The sequence below is a fragment of the Elaeis guineensis genome, chromosome 5, assembly GCF_000442705.2.
Source record: "Elaeis guineensis isolate ETL-2024a chromosome 5, EG11, whole genome shotgun sequence".
Taxonomy (NCBI): domain Eukaryota; kingdom Viridiplantae; phylum Streptophyta; class Magnoliopsida; order Arecales; family Arecaceae; genus Elaeis; species Elaeis guineensis.
In genome coordinates, this window is record NC_025997.2 from 6,997,979 (window position 1) to 7,012,254 (window position 14,276).

The window sequence follows — 14,276 nt, forward strand, 5'->3', positions numbered from 1 at the left end:
AGATCTCTATTTTCTTTTAAACCTTAATTATATAATTCTTGAACATGATTTTTGGATGTGTGTCTTTCAAGGATTATCGAGACACAAAATTTGAGTTAAGGTAGAAAGCTATGAATTACAAATCAAATGTCCATATTTTTTTGAAAATTGAAATGCTTCAAGCTTCGAGCATAGCTCATGAACAAGTGGTCCCTCTTGTGAAGATTAAACATCAGATACTAGCATAACTGCTAGAAATATCTCCATGTCAGTTATTAACATCTGTATATTTTATAAATTTATATGTTCTTCCATTTATAAATAACATGATCCTTGAAAAAAAAAAAACAGCCTCGAGTAACATGATATTCTAGTAGGTTAATAGGAGACTAGGTTGAAATCTGATGAATCTTCATTTAGTCTTGTGCACAAGGTTCTTATTAAATCCAAAAACTATGTGGAATCAAGCATGTTCAACTCTCAGTGTTTCTAAGCAAATGTTCTATTCCTATTCAAAGACCCCCCCCTTTTTTTTTTTGCACAAAAATATTCTTATGGGCTGATTGGTAAGTATAAATGGTGCTTCTATATTTTTTCAGCTTGAGGGCTTTGATGATTTCACACTTGCATCATCATGGGAAAGGTACCTTCATATCTCCATCTTGCTATACATGTATACAGATCTCCTCTTGCATGATTTTAAATTAAATAGTTTCTCTCTTACTAGTCCTTTTGTGTGAACACATTTAGTGACTGTGTGGTTTTGAATCATAAATAGACTGACCCTTTGATTTTATCTAGATTCATATCAGAAATAGAGGCTGTTTGTCGACTCTGGCTGGTTGATGGTCCAAGGAATTTGATGGTATGCTTTTCCCCATCAGCAACTTTGTTTGAAATACAAGAGCCTTCTTTTATTACTTATTTTTTTGACCATCATCCTCTTAGTGAAGTTGGTTTTGTATTTGGAGAATCTATATTGCATACTCTGTGAAAATATCTTGTACATTTTCTTTTATACTGCTTATGAGGATGATGCAGATGACCTCATGGTCCCAAGTGGTTATCACCCATCTTTCCCCTGCATGTCCGTTTCATATAATTATAGAGATGACATCTTGTTTCTCTCTTGCATTCCAGCCAGAGGCGCCTCAACACATTTGGAGGCCTAAAGCTAAATAGTAAAATATAATTTTTTAAACTAAAATTTATATAAAATTTTTATTAAAATTTTATTTTTCTAGCTTTTTAAGATGTAAAATTTTTAATTAAATTTTTATAATCAAGTTCTTCTAACAGTTCTTTTTCAATTGATAATATAGCCAATTCATTTAATCTTTCTTGAGATATTGTTGATCTTAAGTAAGATTTTATTAATTTTAATTTTGAAAAACTTCTTTCTGCCGAAGCAATACTTACTGAAATTGTTAACATAATTCTAAAAGTAATATATGCATTTGAAAAAGAGTCGAGTCATCTTATATAATTGAGTATGTCTATTGGACTGTTATCTTCTACTTGTATAATTTTTTTAAAAATTTTTAGCTTTGAAAATAAATCTAAACCATCAATATCAGCGTAGTTATTATATTTTAAGGAATATTCAAGATTAAAATAATATTTTTTCAAACTATCATTTTCTAATGACTTCAATTTTTTACCACTAAATAGAAAATCAAAAATATTTTCATATATCTTAAATTATTCATATCTATTTTGCAGTGAAAAAATTGCTTGATCTACTATATATAAGAAATAATCAATTCTAAATGATTTTTAAGAGATTTTGTTGTTTCATTATCAACATCCTCATCAAATTATTTCTTTCTACAAATGATATGCTTATAATGAAATTTAGATTTTATTTTTATTTCAGATGCAATTTCTTTAGAAGAAATCATAGCGGATGCAAATCTATCTTCTCTATATTTTTTTAAAAAAGAAAGAAGATATTTTAATTGTTCTATAGCAACATCAATATGCATATCTTTTGATTGTAAATTTTTGCTAACTGAGTTAACCGCAAATAATATATCATATCAAATAGTCATATCCAATAAAAACTCAAAATTTTCAAGCTCATATATTGCTAAGCAATTAGCTTCACTTTTAGTTTTAGGATCTTTACTAACTTTTGCTAATTTCAATAAAGCATCTCTTATTTGTGGAGCTTAAAATCTTATTGCTTTAGCACTTTCAATATGACTCTTCCAATGTATTTGTGATAATGATTTAAGAGTTAGACCAAAAATATTATCTTATAAAATTTTCTACCATTTGGTAGAAGAAGAAAATAGTAAATATATATGTTATACTACTCCAAAAAATGATATAGCTTTAGTACAAGAACTAACCATGTCACAAAGTACTAAATTTAGACTATGACAACCACATGATGTATAAAAGGATTTAGGATTTATATCTAAAATTTTTTTTTGCACTCCTTGCTATTTGTCCTTCATATTAGATCCGTTATTATATCTCTGTCTTCTTAAATTATTAATATTAGGTCTAATATATTTTATTTTATCCATAATAACATCAAAAAGATCTTTTCCAGTTGTATCATCTACTTTTGAGAATTCAAAAAAATATTTCATAATTTTGATTGGACTTGATGAAATATCTACATATCGCAATATAAAAGATATTTACTCTTGATGACTTGCATCTAGAGTGTAATCAAGTATTATTAAAAAATATTTTACTTTTATAATTTTTTTAATAATTTTATTTTTAATTTTACTTGCTAACAAATTTATCAATTCATTTTATACATTATATCTAAGATAATGAGTATGAATTTTATTATCTTTAATACATCGAATATATTCTTGTATCACTGGATCGAATTCTGCAATCATTTTAATTAGACTTAAAAAATTTTCATTATTTTCTTAATAGATTTTTTCATTTTTTTTACGAAAAGCTAAATTATTTATCAAGAATTTTTACTACAGTAAGAATTCTTAATAATACTTTTTTTCTAATATTCTTCATCTTTATTTATTTGTTCTTGAATATTTTTATCAATTATTTTATTTTTCAACAATATCATTTCTAAATTAATCTATGAACTCATATTAACAATATGCTATTACTCATCTCATAACTCTTAAGCTTAGCACTAAGATTTCTCCAATCTCTAGTGCCAACATTAGCTAGTTTACTTATAGTAGAAGCAGAATTAAATAATTTACAATAAAAATAAAATACTCTGTCTAAGTCTTTTGAATAAACTAACCATTTTCTTTCATGCTTCTCTCCGTTTGTCAACTTTTGAATATAGTATGTAATAGAAAAATATCTTGAGAATTCATCTTTAGGAAAATCTATATCATCAATTCTAATTGGATCTTTTTCTATTAATAAATCTCTCAAATTTATATCAATATTTGTCCATTGACCTGGATCATAAATATTTTTAAGAATATAATCATTTAAATTAATGGATTGATTCTCTTCACTATGACTTTGAGGATTATTTTGAATCTCTTCATTGACTTCTTCTTGTTCTAATATTTCATTATCATCTAACTTTAAAAGATTATTAACTTGTTCATTTAAAGAATATTCATCAATATTTTTCGATTTATTATTTTTATTACTTGTAAAAAATTTATCAAGAGCTTTTTTTTGAGATTGTATTAAACTTTCAATTCTTCTTTTTTTTTGAAGCTTTGAATAACCAGATTCATATTTTTGAGTTGACATATTTAAATTCTTATTATGAATTATCAAAAAATTTAGCTATTACAATTATCTTATTTTTTAAATAGCTAATACAAGATTAACAATCAAAATTTTTAATTCAATGAATCAAGTATTAAATAAAATAGAGATAAAATATAATAATATAATATAAATTTTAAATTAAATAAAAAATATGTAAAGGTTAGAACAATAATACTCGATTGTTGAATGCTGATTACAAATGAGATGAATAATCAATTAATTTATAGTATCTGATTGTTGAATACTTTTGTACGAGAGTGCAAACTGCAGAAAATATGAGTTAGAGTTATTATGAAGAAGAATAGTAAAGAGAATAATTAAAAAAAAAATAAAAAATAGATACTATAAATTTAAAAAAATTATTTTTTTTGTAGAAAAAGAGAACTATATTAATCTAGAGAAAAAATGGATAATCCTGTTGAACTTGTAAACACAAAATGATCCAAACTACAAAACATCAAACACTTTCCAATCCCAACCAGTTTTGAGAATTTACAAACCTTCGAAAGAGTACAAAAGCAGATAACAAAAAAAAATTCAAAAACTGAACAAGATTTTATATTTCTATGGAGCTGTATATGCTGCGAAAAATATGAATCATTAACAATATTTCTGTCAAAGTATAAGAAAACAACCTATTTTTATAGAAGAAATCAGAAATGACCGTTGGCGCTAGTCCCGTAATTGGCCAAAATTAATGAAGCAGGCTGCCCACCACCCGACTCTTTTTTTTTTCCACGCTGTCGCGCACAGTAACCATGTACAATTTGCCATGTGTTTCTGAGAAACGCAAAAAAAAAAAGGGGCGACGGACCTTTTGTCTCCCACTCTTCCTTGCCATCGATGACCGGCTGATCGGCCGTCGGTGATCGCTTAGCTGCTTGGGGCCTCCGATGAGCGGCACCGTTTATCTTCTCATGGGCTGAGCCGGGGGCCTAGGGGTGGAGCCGTGGAGGGAGATCTTGCCGGGGTGGAGGCCAGGAGGGGGAGGTAGCGGGGGCTTGGGGGCGGGGGCCTAAGGCAAAGGCTTCGGTGGCTTTGCCCTTCAGCCGCCGCTGATTCCAGCTTCTATTATTTTTTTTTCCCTTTAAATGGGCATCTCCTTGCATCTTTAATTTATCGTTTATAGGAAGACTTCTCTTTATCTTGTTTTGCATGTTCAAGATTTTATTTTCTTCATAAGTTCATCTACAAGTTTGTATGTTTTATATGTCTTTTGACAGTCTGAAAGTTGCCAAAAACGCTATGTGACTCACAATCAAACATACTAATAAATAAAATCTTCCCATGAGCTTGGTGTTATCTTTGATTAGGCCAAAATTACTTGCGCTGAGCAACAATATGCATCCTGTAATAGATGCTTGAGTTTGTGCTTAGTACTAGTAGTAGGAATCTTCTATTTAGGTTTGCATACCTGCTTTGGAATCTCGTCAGAGGCATCTGCTTCCTAAGTGTTTATTTTTTTAGAGACCTGCTTCCTCATATACCAGCGCCCCACCCTCTTCTAGTAACTAAAGTTTTATAACAAATTGAGCTATCAAAATCGTGAAAACGTGTCATGCTAAATTCATGACAATGGATTTAGCGAATATCACTGTCTTTTCTTGACATTTAGTTTAGTACACAGTTTCTTTTCTTTTCTTTTTTTTTAATCAGAGATGACATTTTGTCAAGGACACAAATCATGGCCAAGAAGACAAAGAATAAGACATCAAAGGTGGATGTTTAGGGGTTTAAAATAAAACATGAACTTGAAAGCTTATAATTAATGGGTTTACAAAACCAAAGTAGGATTTCAAGATCAAAATTTTCAGCAATTCAGAATTTTCATCATTCAATGAACATGTTCATTTCTTTATTATCCAAACCTCTTCAAGAAAGGCTAAAGTAAGCCTAATTAGGCGCCCATGGTTCTTTATATAACATTTATATCATGTTTCTAATTGGAAATTTGAGTTCTAGAGTCTTTTTATATTGATCCTCCCATTTACATAAAAATCAAATTCTCAATCATAATTTCATATGCATAATTATAATCTTTTAAGAGGGTGAGCCTTGACACAATGGCAAGGTTGCTCCATTGTAACCTGAATGTCATGGGTTCGAAACATGGAAACAACCTTTCTGTACATTGAGGTAAGGCTGTGTACATCTGGCCATCCTCAAACCCCACAATATGAGGAGCCTTATGCACTAGGATGCCCTTTTTAGTTATAATCTTTTAAATGCTCTTGATCTATTTGGTTTGAGCCCTTTTATATAAGGCCAGTAAATTTTACTTTTAGTGCTTGTCTTTCAGAAGCTTATGTGAAACTATGTTGGGAATCTGAAATTCGTTATTTGATTGCAAACATCTGGCTTATCTGCTAGTGCTTACTTCCTATATAAAAGCAAGAAGGGTTTTGTCTCCTGTCTGATAACATTGACATTACATCTAGCATGCATAGATCATGCTAGTTTTCTGATATCCATATCCCAGCAATCATATAAGATGTTCATAAAATCAATACATACTGTTTCTGGTCCCTTATATTATCTGCTTGTGCAGGAAAAGAGTGCAGAACATGTGGGTTCTCGGAAAAACTTATATAAGGTCAAATGTGAATTGAAGCATGGGATAAAATTATATTGCATGGAATATTACTTCAAGGCCTCTAGGAATGGTAAATAACAAGCTTATTGAAATGCTTATTTTTTTTTCCACTTTTGATATTATAAAGAGGAATGCAATCTCACCAATTTTGGATTTTTACTAATGCAGGCAAAGCTGCACATTGGGATGATGATTTGCACGATTTGCAGCTATCCTTTGGAGTGGCTGAGTTTCTGGTACATGTTTTGTTTTCAAATCTCAATACTGAATGTGATTCATTACTTGCTTAATTCTATGAGCACTGCATATATGGCAGTTCACCAAAGATAAGTTGCTCTGAACTGTGGGAACTGGCATTGCACTCTATTTTCACCTTTATCATAAAATTACTTAATAATAGGATGATTGCAGTTTTTTGGGGTTCTCACAAAAAAGAAAGTTCCAATTGGAAACTGAAAAAAATCATACTTCTTTTTGCAGCTTTCATTGTCTAACAATACCTGGGATTGGGAATAGTTAAAAAATGCTTTCCTAGTTGACTTGTACCCAGTTTCTTGTACTAAGACTTGCTGCAGGAGTGCTGAAGCAGAATTTTTTTTTTTCCTTTATATAATTTAATAAACTTTCTGGGAAAAAGGGGATGATGAAGCCTAAGAAGTGCATGTACAATATAATTTATGTAAATTCACTCATTTGGTTTTTAAATTTTAAAGAATTCCATTGCCCTTGTGGTTCATAAAAACAAATATAAACAAGGCAATATTTTGATACTAAATTTACTTTTTTATGTATTGATAGCCAATAAAGATAACTGATATTAGAGTAGATGAAGCATTATTATGAGTGTTTGGCCGAGTGGGAGTAGAAAAATTTGGCTGTGGGAATTGGTAGAACATGGGGGCTAATATTAGCAATTTTCAGATAAATTGCTTGGCACATGTTGTTACAATCACATGCTGGAACCCAGAGAATAAGAACATAATGAAGATGCTCCTGCCTCTTTGCAGTAAATTTCATTGAAATCAATACCAAACCTGAAAGTTCATGCACTCTTGATGTAAAATGAGCTTTTGTTAAGATCCAAGTAAACCCAGTTTTCAATTTCAAAAAGAGCCGCTTACATGACTTCAAAATAAATTTAACTATTTCCACTAAATTCATAAGGGTTCTTTTACATCTTGGAGTTTTACCAGAGTAGAATAAACTATTTATAAGAAATTGCCCTTCCATGTTCTATGATATAAATTTCCATTTTTTGCATCATGGGTAGAATATTTTACCTTGGTAGGTGCTGCCATCTGCAATGACTTTTTCTTTATCCAGCTTTGAATATGAGGTAATATCAGGTGTGTTGGAAACTCGCACAGAGTTTTTTGGCGATACAGATGAGTTAAGTTATCTGTAAGTTTTGGTTAAATAGTGTGCTTAAGTCTGATGATTTACCCTCAGTCTGATCCAAGTGCCTTGTTTATGGCATGTGTCTGTTGATTAGTTTGAGCAGTTGAGTGTGAGTCTGAGCTGCTGCATTCTACAGAAGCTTACACACTGGGGGCCTCCAAGGAGTAGTAGTTTGTGCCAACATCCTGCAGACCTCTTATTATCTTTAAGTTGATCTCACGCTATGCAGCAACACTTCAGCTTCTTGATTATAATCCAACTACTAAACTTTATTGACTAATCTCATTGTCTTTATGTTGATCTCACACTATGTGGCAATGCTTCAGCTGCTTGATTATAATCCAACTACTAAACTTTATTGGGTGAATTTTATCATTCATGAGTTTCATTCATTGGGGGTTACCAAGTATGATGCAGTTTCCTTTGCTGTTCTCTTCCTGTAGCCTAATCGGACATGCCTACATTCTAAAAAATCAAGCTCCAACTTTGTCGCATGCAAACTCTATTTCTTAATATGAAGATCTCTCCTCAGAAAATAGTTCATCTTTCGTACTGAGATGTAGCATGTGTTCTAAATTATCAGTCACCTTCAAATAGAATGGCAAATGAGATGACTCATGTAATGAATCTTAATCCACCTTAGGGTGTACATTACAGATTCTTTTTCAAATATATTCATATCTGCCAATTTCAGATTTACTAGCAATTTAACTTAATGTCCCTTTGAGAACAAATTCTGCTCGATTTTCATTTGCATGACACTCACTTTTTAAAATTCTTTACTTTTCTGTGATTTTATTTTGCATTCGCATAGCTATTTGCCTTCTCTCTCTCTCTCACCCTTTTATGTGCTTTTTCAATAGCTTGATCTCCATAATTTTCATCTTTACATGGTTCTACTGTATTTTCTTTTATTTGGGTGCTAATTTAGTTTACAATTATGGATATGTTCTCTTTATTGCTGTTTGATAGTGTATCTATTGATGTTGGTTTTGCATCCACTATCAGGTCATTGCACCTCTAAGTGCTAGTGGTGTGGTCCTTGATGCGCCTGAATCAAGTAAGCTTTTAAGTGCTGTTGCAATCGCTTTATCAAATTGTGGCAGGTGAGTTGCTTTGTGAAAATTCATGCTTCCTGCAAGGCTCTCTCGTTCTACTATGTTTATAATTAAACAATTAGCTTGATCAGTCTAGAAATACTACAGTAGTTAAAGAAGGAAAAGAGGAGAACAAAAATAGTGTATCTGATCAGGGAAAGTATGTTTCTAAGTCATTTATACAGTGTGACATGAAAACCTTTCTGCTAGGTATTCCAACAATTAGCTTGATAAAAAAATTTTTTAGTTGATTTTTGAGACTAACATAATAGTTAGAGGAGTAAGAAAAGAAAAGAATGCAAATATTATATCTCAATGGAAAAAGTCTTAATTGTTAATGTAGCACCTCTATATATGTTAGGAGCATGTTCTCAACTCTTTTTCCAATTCCTATTTTATCCTTCCATTTTTGCTCATTTTCCAGTTCTAGTCCAGTATGCCCAGTGTTTTCCTGGCTCTTTTTCCAATTGTTGTTTTGACATTCTCTTTTTATGCATTTTCCTAACTTGCCACATGTTATCTCCGGTGGCTGCACATTCATCGAGCAGTAGGAGTCTAATATGATGTCATGTTTTTACCCTTTGTGTTATGGTTCACCATACAGCTGCGTACCTTCTTGTATTGCCATACCATACTGAATTGAGACTGACCCCTGTGCTGGGCATCTCAATACTATACCGGTATGGTGTTTGGTATCAAGATAATAAACCTTGCTCCTTATTCTCTCAAGCTATTTTGCTTTTTGTGTTTTTCCTCACGTTCTCTGGATCTGCTAGATTCTTGGATCTTCCCAATGCTTTTACCATCAAGTTTGCCTCACTTATTTCTATAAATCTCTTTCCTAGCAGAAGGAAAATTGGTGAAAAGCTGTGCTGTAAAAGATAGTGGAACTGTGAGGGAAAATGAAAATTATGGCGGCTATATCTAGTACATCAGCTCAAACTTTCTTTATTTCTTAATAGTAATAAATATCCTACAGGACCTGGTTTAGCTTTCACTAGGTGTGGTTTTGGGACCCACTTTCAGAATCGGGAGTGGAGCCCAATATTTCCAAATTCGTAGGTGCTCTTTGCTTGCCTAGGTGACTGGTCTTGCCACTTTCCAGGTAGTTTTTTCTCCTTTTTTTTTTTTTTTGCTTCCTAATTGTAAAGTCATTTGAAATTGCCCTTCTTGATTATTCATCGAATGTTTCATTTTAAACATTATTTTAACAGCACCTGTTGTGCATATTTTTGTTTTGCTGAGGTTTAATAGGAAGTATGTGGTGGTTAGATATAATCCCTCAAAATTAAAAAAAAATTAATATTTCTTTTTTCTTTTTAATGTAATCAAACAATATTGAAGCTTTAGATTGTTTAAGCTTTTAAGATAGGATAGACATAAGTCTAAGTTTGATATGTGAGATATGCTTTGGTGCATGAAATTATTCTAAGACATCCATCTTTATCTAGTATACAGCTTAAATTTTCTATTTAAACAGTTATGACCTGTGGTGACCCAAAAGGTACTGGTAAAAGATTTACATATACCACTCATGAGTCATGATGCAGATTGGTTCACATTCTTAGCTCTGCCTTTCTCATGGCCCCTACCCATGCCAAACATTGCTGTCTCAGTTCTCTGAATCATGAATCCTAGCAAAGTACTGGTTTTTTGCTTACTTTCTTTTATTGACTTGTTGTTAATAAAGATATTTATGTAGATCCACAACTTTGAGTAGGCTGTAGGTAGACTGTAGGGAACACAATTATTTTTCGGATTCATCAAAATAATTATTTTAATATATCTTTAGAAAATGATAAAAGTAATTTTTGTTATCAATCTTTTTAAACTAGATATTTTATGGCAAAGAAAATAATAATCTCAAATATTTTACTTGATAAAGTTCACATGCTTTCTCGAAGGACAACTTTTTGAATAGAAATAAGAAAAATATAATATATTACCAAAAAAATATGCTAAAGATCACTGTCTCTTGATCAAGTGCTTGTATGGTACCCATAGAATAGCTCAGAAGCAATACTTTGTATAAGGGTGTTGCAATAAATTATTATTTTTGATAATTTTAAGCTATATAAAAAATTATCTATACAATGAATTTAATGAAATTGTATTGCTAGATTTTTACAAAAATGTCAAAATTGAAACAAAATGCAACCACTAGTTTATACAAGTGGCACATGATTGAATGAACCAATTCAATGTCTTCTTCATTGAGCTATGTTAGAAAATAGAGGCTAAAGAGAGAGAGAAGAGAGAGGGAATTAGGGAGAATTGGACACTACAATGTGGTGGTGTCCTATGATATTTATACTAATTGCAAAGATTAATACATAGGCAATTTGGATATAAATCTCTCCACAAATCACTCACTAGGATTCCTAATAATTAGAAAACTTTCCATAACTATATTCCTAATTAGACTAGGATTCCTTAACAAATAATTAGAAAAATTTTCATAATTATATTTCTAATTAGACTAGGATTCCTTAACACTCCTCAAGTTGGAGCATAAATATTATAAGTTCCTAGCTTGTTACAAATATATTTGAGAGCCACCTAAAGACTTAGTAAACATATCAGCAAGCTGATCTTCAGATTTCACATGAGAGGTTTTGATAACATTCTGTAATAGCTTTTTCCTGATAAAATAACAATCAACTTCAATATGCTTGACCCGCTCATGAAACACCAGATTGGAAGCAATGTGAATTGCTGCTTGATTATCCCAAACTAACTCCATAGGCTCTGAATGGGGGAACCCAAGCTCCTCTAGAAGGTGCTTTAGTCAAATCAACTCACAAGTGGTATAGGCTATTGCTTTGTACTCAAATTCTGTACTAGACTTCGCCACTGTGGTTTGCTTCTTATTTTTTCAAGACACTGGATTTTCTCCTAAAAAGACACAATAGCCAGAAGTGAATCTTCTATCATATGGAGATCTAGTCCAATCAGCATCTGTATATCCCTTAACCAGGATATGTCCATTATTCTGATAGAGCAATCCTTTTCTTGGTGCACCTTTGAGGAATCTCAAAATTTTCATCAAACTATCCCAGTGGCTCGTTCGTGGAGAATCCATGAATTGGCTGACTACATCAATAGCAAAAGAGATATTTGGTCGAGTCACTGTCAGATAGTTTAATTTTCCAACCAATCTCCTGTATTGATCATAATCATCTAATAATTCTTCTTGATCTGCAAGAAGCTTACTATTAGTCTCCATAAGACTGTCAACGGGTATAGAGCCCAACATCCCAAACTCACTCAACAAGTCTATGGCATATTTTTTTTGAGAGAGAGATGCCAGAAAGAGAATGGACAACTTCAATGCCCAAGAAGTATTTTAGTGGACCCAAGTCCTTAGTTTGAAACTTGGACTGTAGAAAGTCCTTCAGGTCTTGTATTTCCTTGTTGTCATCACTGGTAATGACAATGTCATCAACATATACAATTAATAAAATTCTTTCGATACTAGAATGTCGGTAGAAAATAGAATGATCAGCTCCACACCTTTTAAGTCCAAAGTCCATAACCACATCATTGAAATGTCCAAACCAGACCCTTGGAGATTGCTTGACGCCATAGAAGGACTTCTTCAATCTGCAAACTAACCCTGACTCCCCTTGAGTGACAGACCTAGAAGGTTGCTCCATATACACCTCCTCCTGAAGATCGTCATGAAGAAAAGCATTCTTGATATCTAATTGGTGCAAAGGCCAATGAAACGTAGCAACAAGAGAAATAAAAACTCGAATAGAGGTAATCTTGGCAACGGGAGAGAAAGTCTCAGAATAGTCCTGATCATACATCTGTGTGTATCCCTTTGCCACCAATCGAGCTTTCAGCCTATCAATAGAACCATCAGGATGCACTTTCATAGTGTAAACCCATTGGCACCCAACAATAGACTTATCTGGAGGCAATTGTATAAGCTCCTAGGTACCATTTTTTTGCAAAGCATGCATCTCTTCCTCCATGGGACTTTTCCAACCAATATGAGAAAGGGCTTCTGAAACAGACTTAGGAAGAGACATGGTAGACAAAGAAGAGAAATGCAAAATAGGAAGGGGATAAATGATTATAGGAAACAAACTGAGAGATAGGATGCATCGTACAGTTCTTTTTACCTTTTCAGGGAGCAATAGATAGATCAAAGTCACAAGGAGGAGAGGAACTAGGTGTCGGATCTGAAGATTGTGGAGAGGTTGTTGAGGGAGCATCTGAATCAGAGGGTTGATGAACTACTTGATAGGGCCTATGAGTGTAAACCTGCAAGTCAGGACGAGACAAACTACTCGAAGAACTTAGAGGCAAGGGGTTAGGTTGAATAATATGACTAGGTGATGGTAAACATAATTCCAAATCTGAAGGATTTTATTTTTTTGTATAATATGGAGTAGACTTAAAGAATGTGACATCAGCACTAACAAAGAAATGATTCGAAAAAGGACAATAACATCTATCCTTTATGAGTATGAGAATAATCAAGAAAAATACATTTGAATGACCTAGGATCTAATTTATCATGACTTGGATTATGGTTATGAACAAAGGCTGTACGACCAAAGATCCGAGGCAAAGGAAAAAGGGGCCGTGAAGGAAAGAGAACATTATAAGGTACCTTACCATTAAGAACAGAGGATGGTATAGATTGATAAGATGGCAAGCGATAAGAACTGCATCACTTCAAAATGGTTTAGGAACGTTCATCTAAAGCATCAATGTATGGATAGTTTCCATTATGTGTCTGTTTTTCCTTTCGGCCACACCATTTTGTTGTGGTGTAGTGGTACATGAAGATTCATGGATCATTCCAGATTCTCGCATCAATTTTTTGTATTCATCAGAAAAATACTCCTGTGCATTTCACTTCTAAGAATATTAATAGAAGTATTAAATTGAGTACAAATTTCAGCATAAAAATCACAGAATATGGAAAATAACTCAAAACGTTCCTTCATTAGACAAATCCAAGTCATTCGAGAATGGTCATCGACAAAGGTTACAAAATAATGAAACTCTAACTTGGAAGTAACACGATTTGGACCCTAGATGTCTAAATGCACTAACAAAAAAGGATGATTGGCACACTTTTCTACTTTGGGAGTATGAGAAACATGGTGATGCTTCTCATGTTGACATGACTGACATTCTAAAGTGGATAAATGACTAAAGTATGGCATTGACCGTTTCAACTTTTGCAAGAAAGGGTGACCCAAACGGCAATGAATTTCAAAAGGAGTGGCTGTGGTTGAGCAAGCAACATTGGGTGGTAGTGGTTGAAAGTAATAAAGCCCCTGATTCATGCGCTTTGCCAATCATCTTCATTGTCTTCAAATCCTGAATAACAACAGAGTCAAGAAGAAAAGGAGCCGAGCAATTCAAGTGTTTGGTTAATTTACTAACGGGCATCAAATTGAATGGAGAATTAGGGATATATAATGCAGATGATAAGAAAAAGGAGTGACTAG

General features: G+C 32.6%; 1 protein-coding gene across 1 annotated transcript in view; it reads left to right on the forward strand.

The window, feature by feature from the left end:
• LOC105044718 (uncharacterized) overlaps nt 1–14,276 on the forward strand; it is a 44,310-nt gene that overhangs the window by 1,168 nt on the left and 28,866 nt on the right. Inside the window, exons 2-6 of the mRNA XM_073257293.1 lie at nt 579–622; nt 781–844; nt 6,263–6,377; nt 6,476–6,543; nt 8,714–8,811. Coding sequence (XP_073113394.1) covers nt 579–622; nt 781–844; nt 6,263–6,377; nt 6,476–6,543; nt 8,714–8,811 — 389 coding nt within the window. The remainder of the gene's footprint in view (nt 1–578; nt 623–780; nt 845–6,262; nt 6,378–6,475; nt 6,544–8,713; nt 8,812–14,276) is intronic.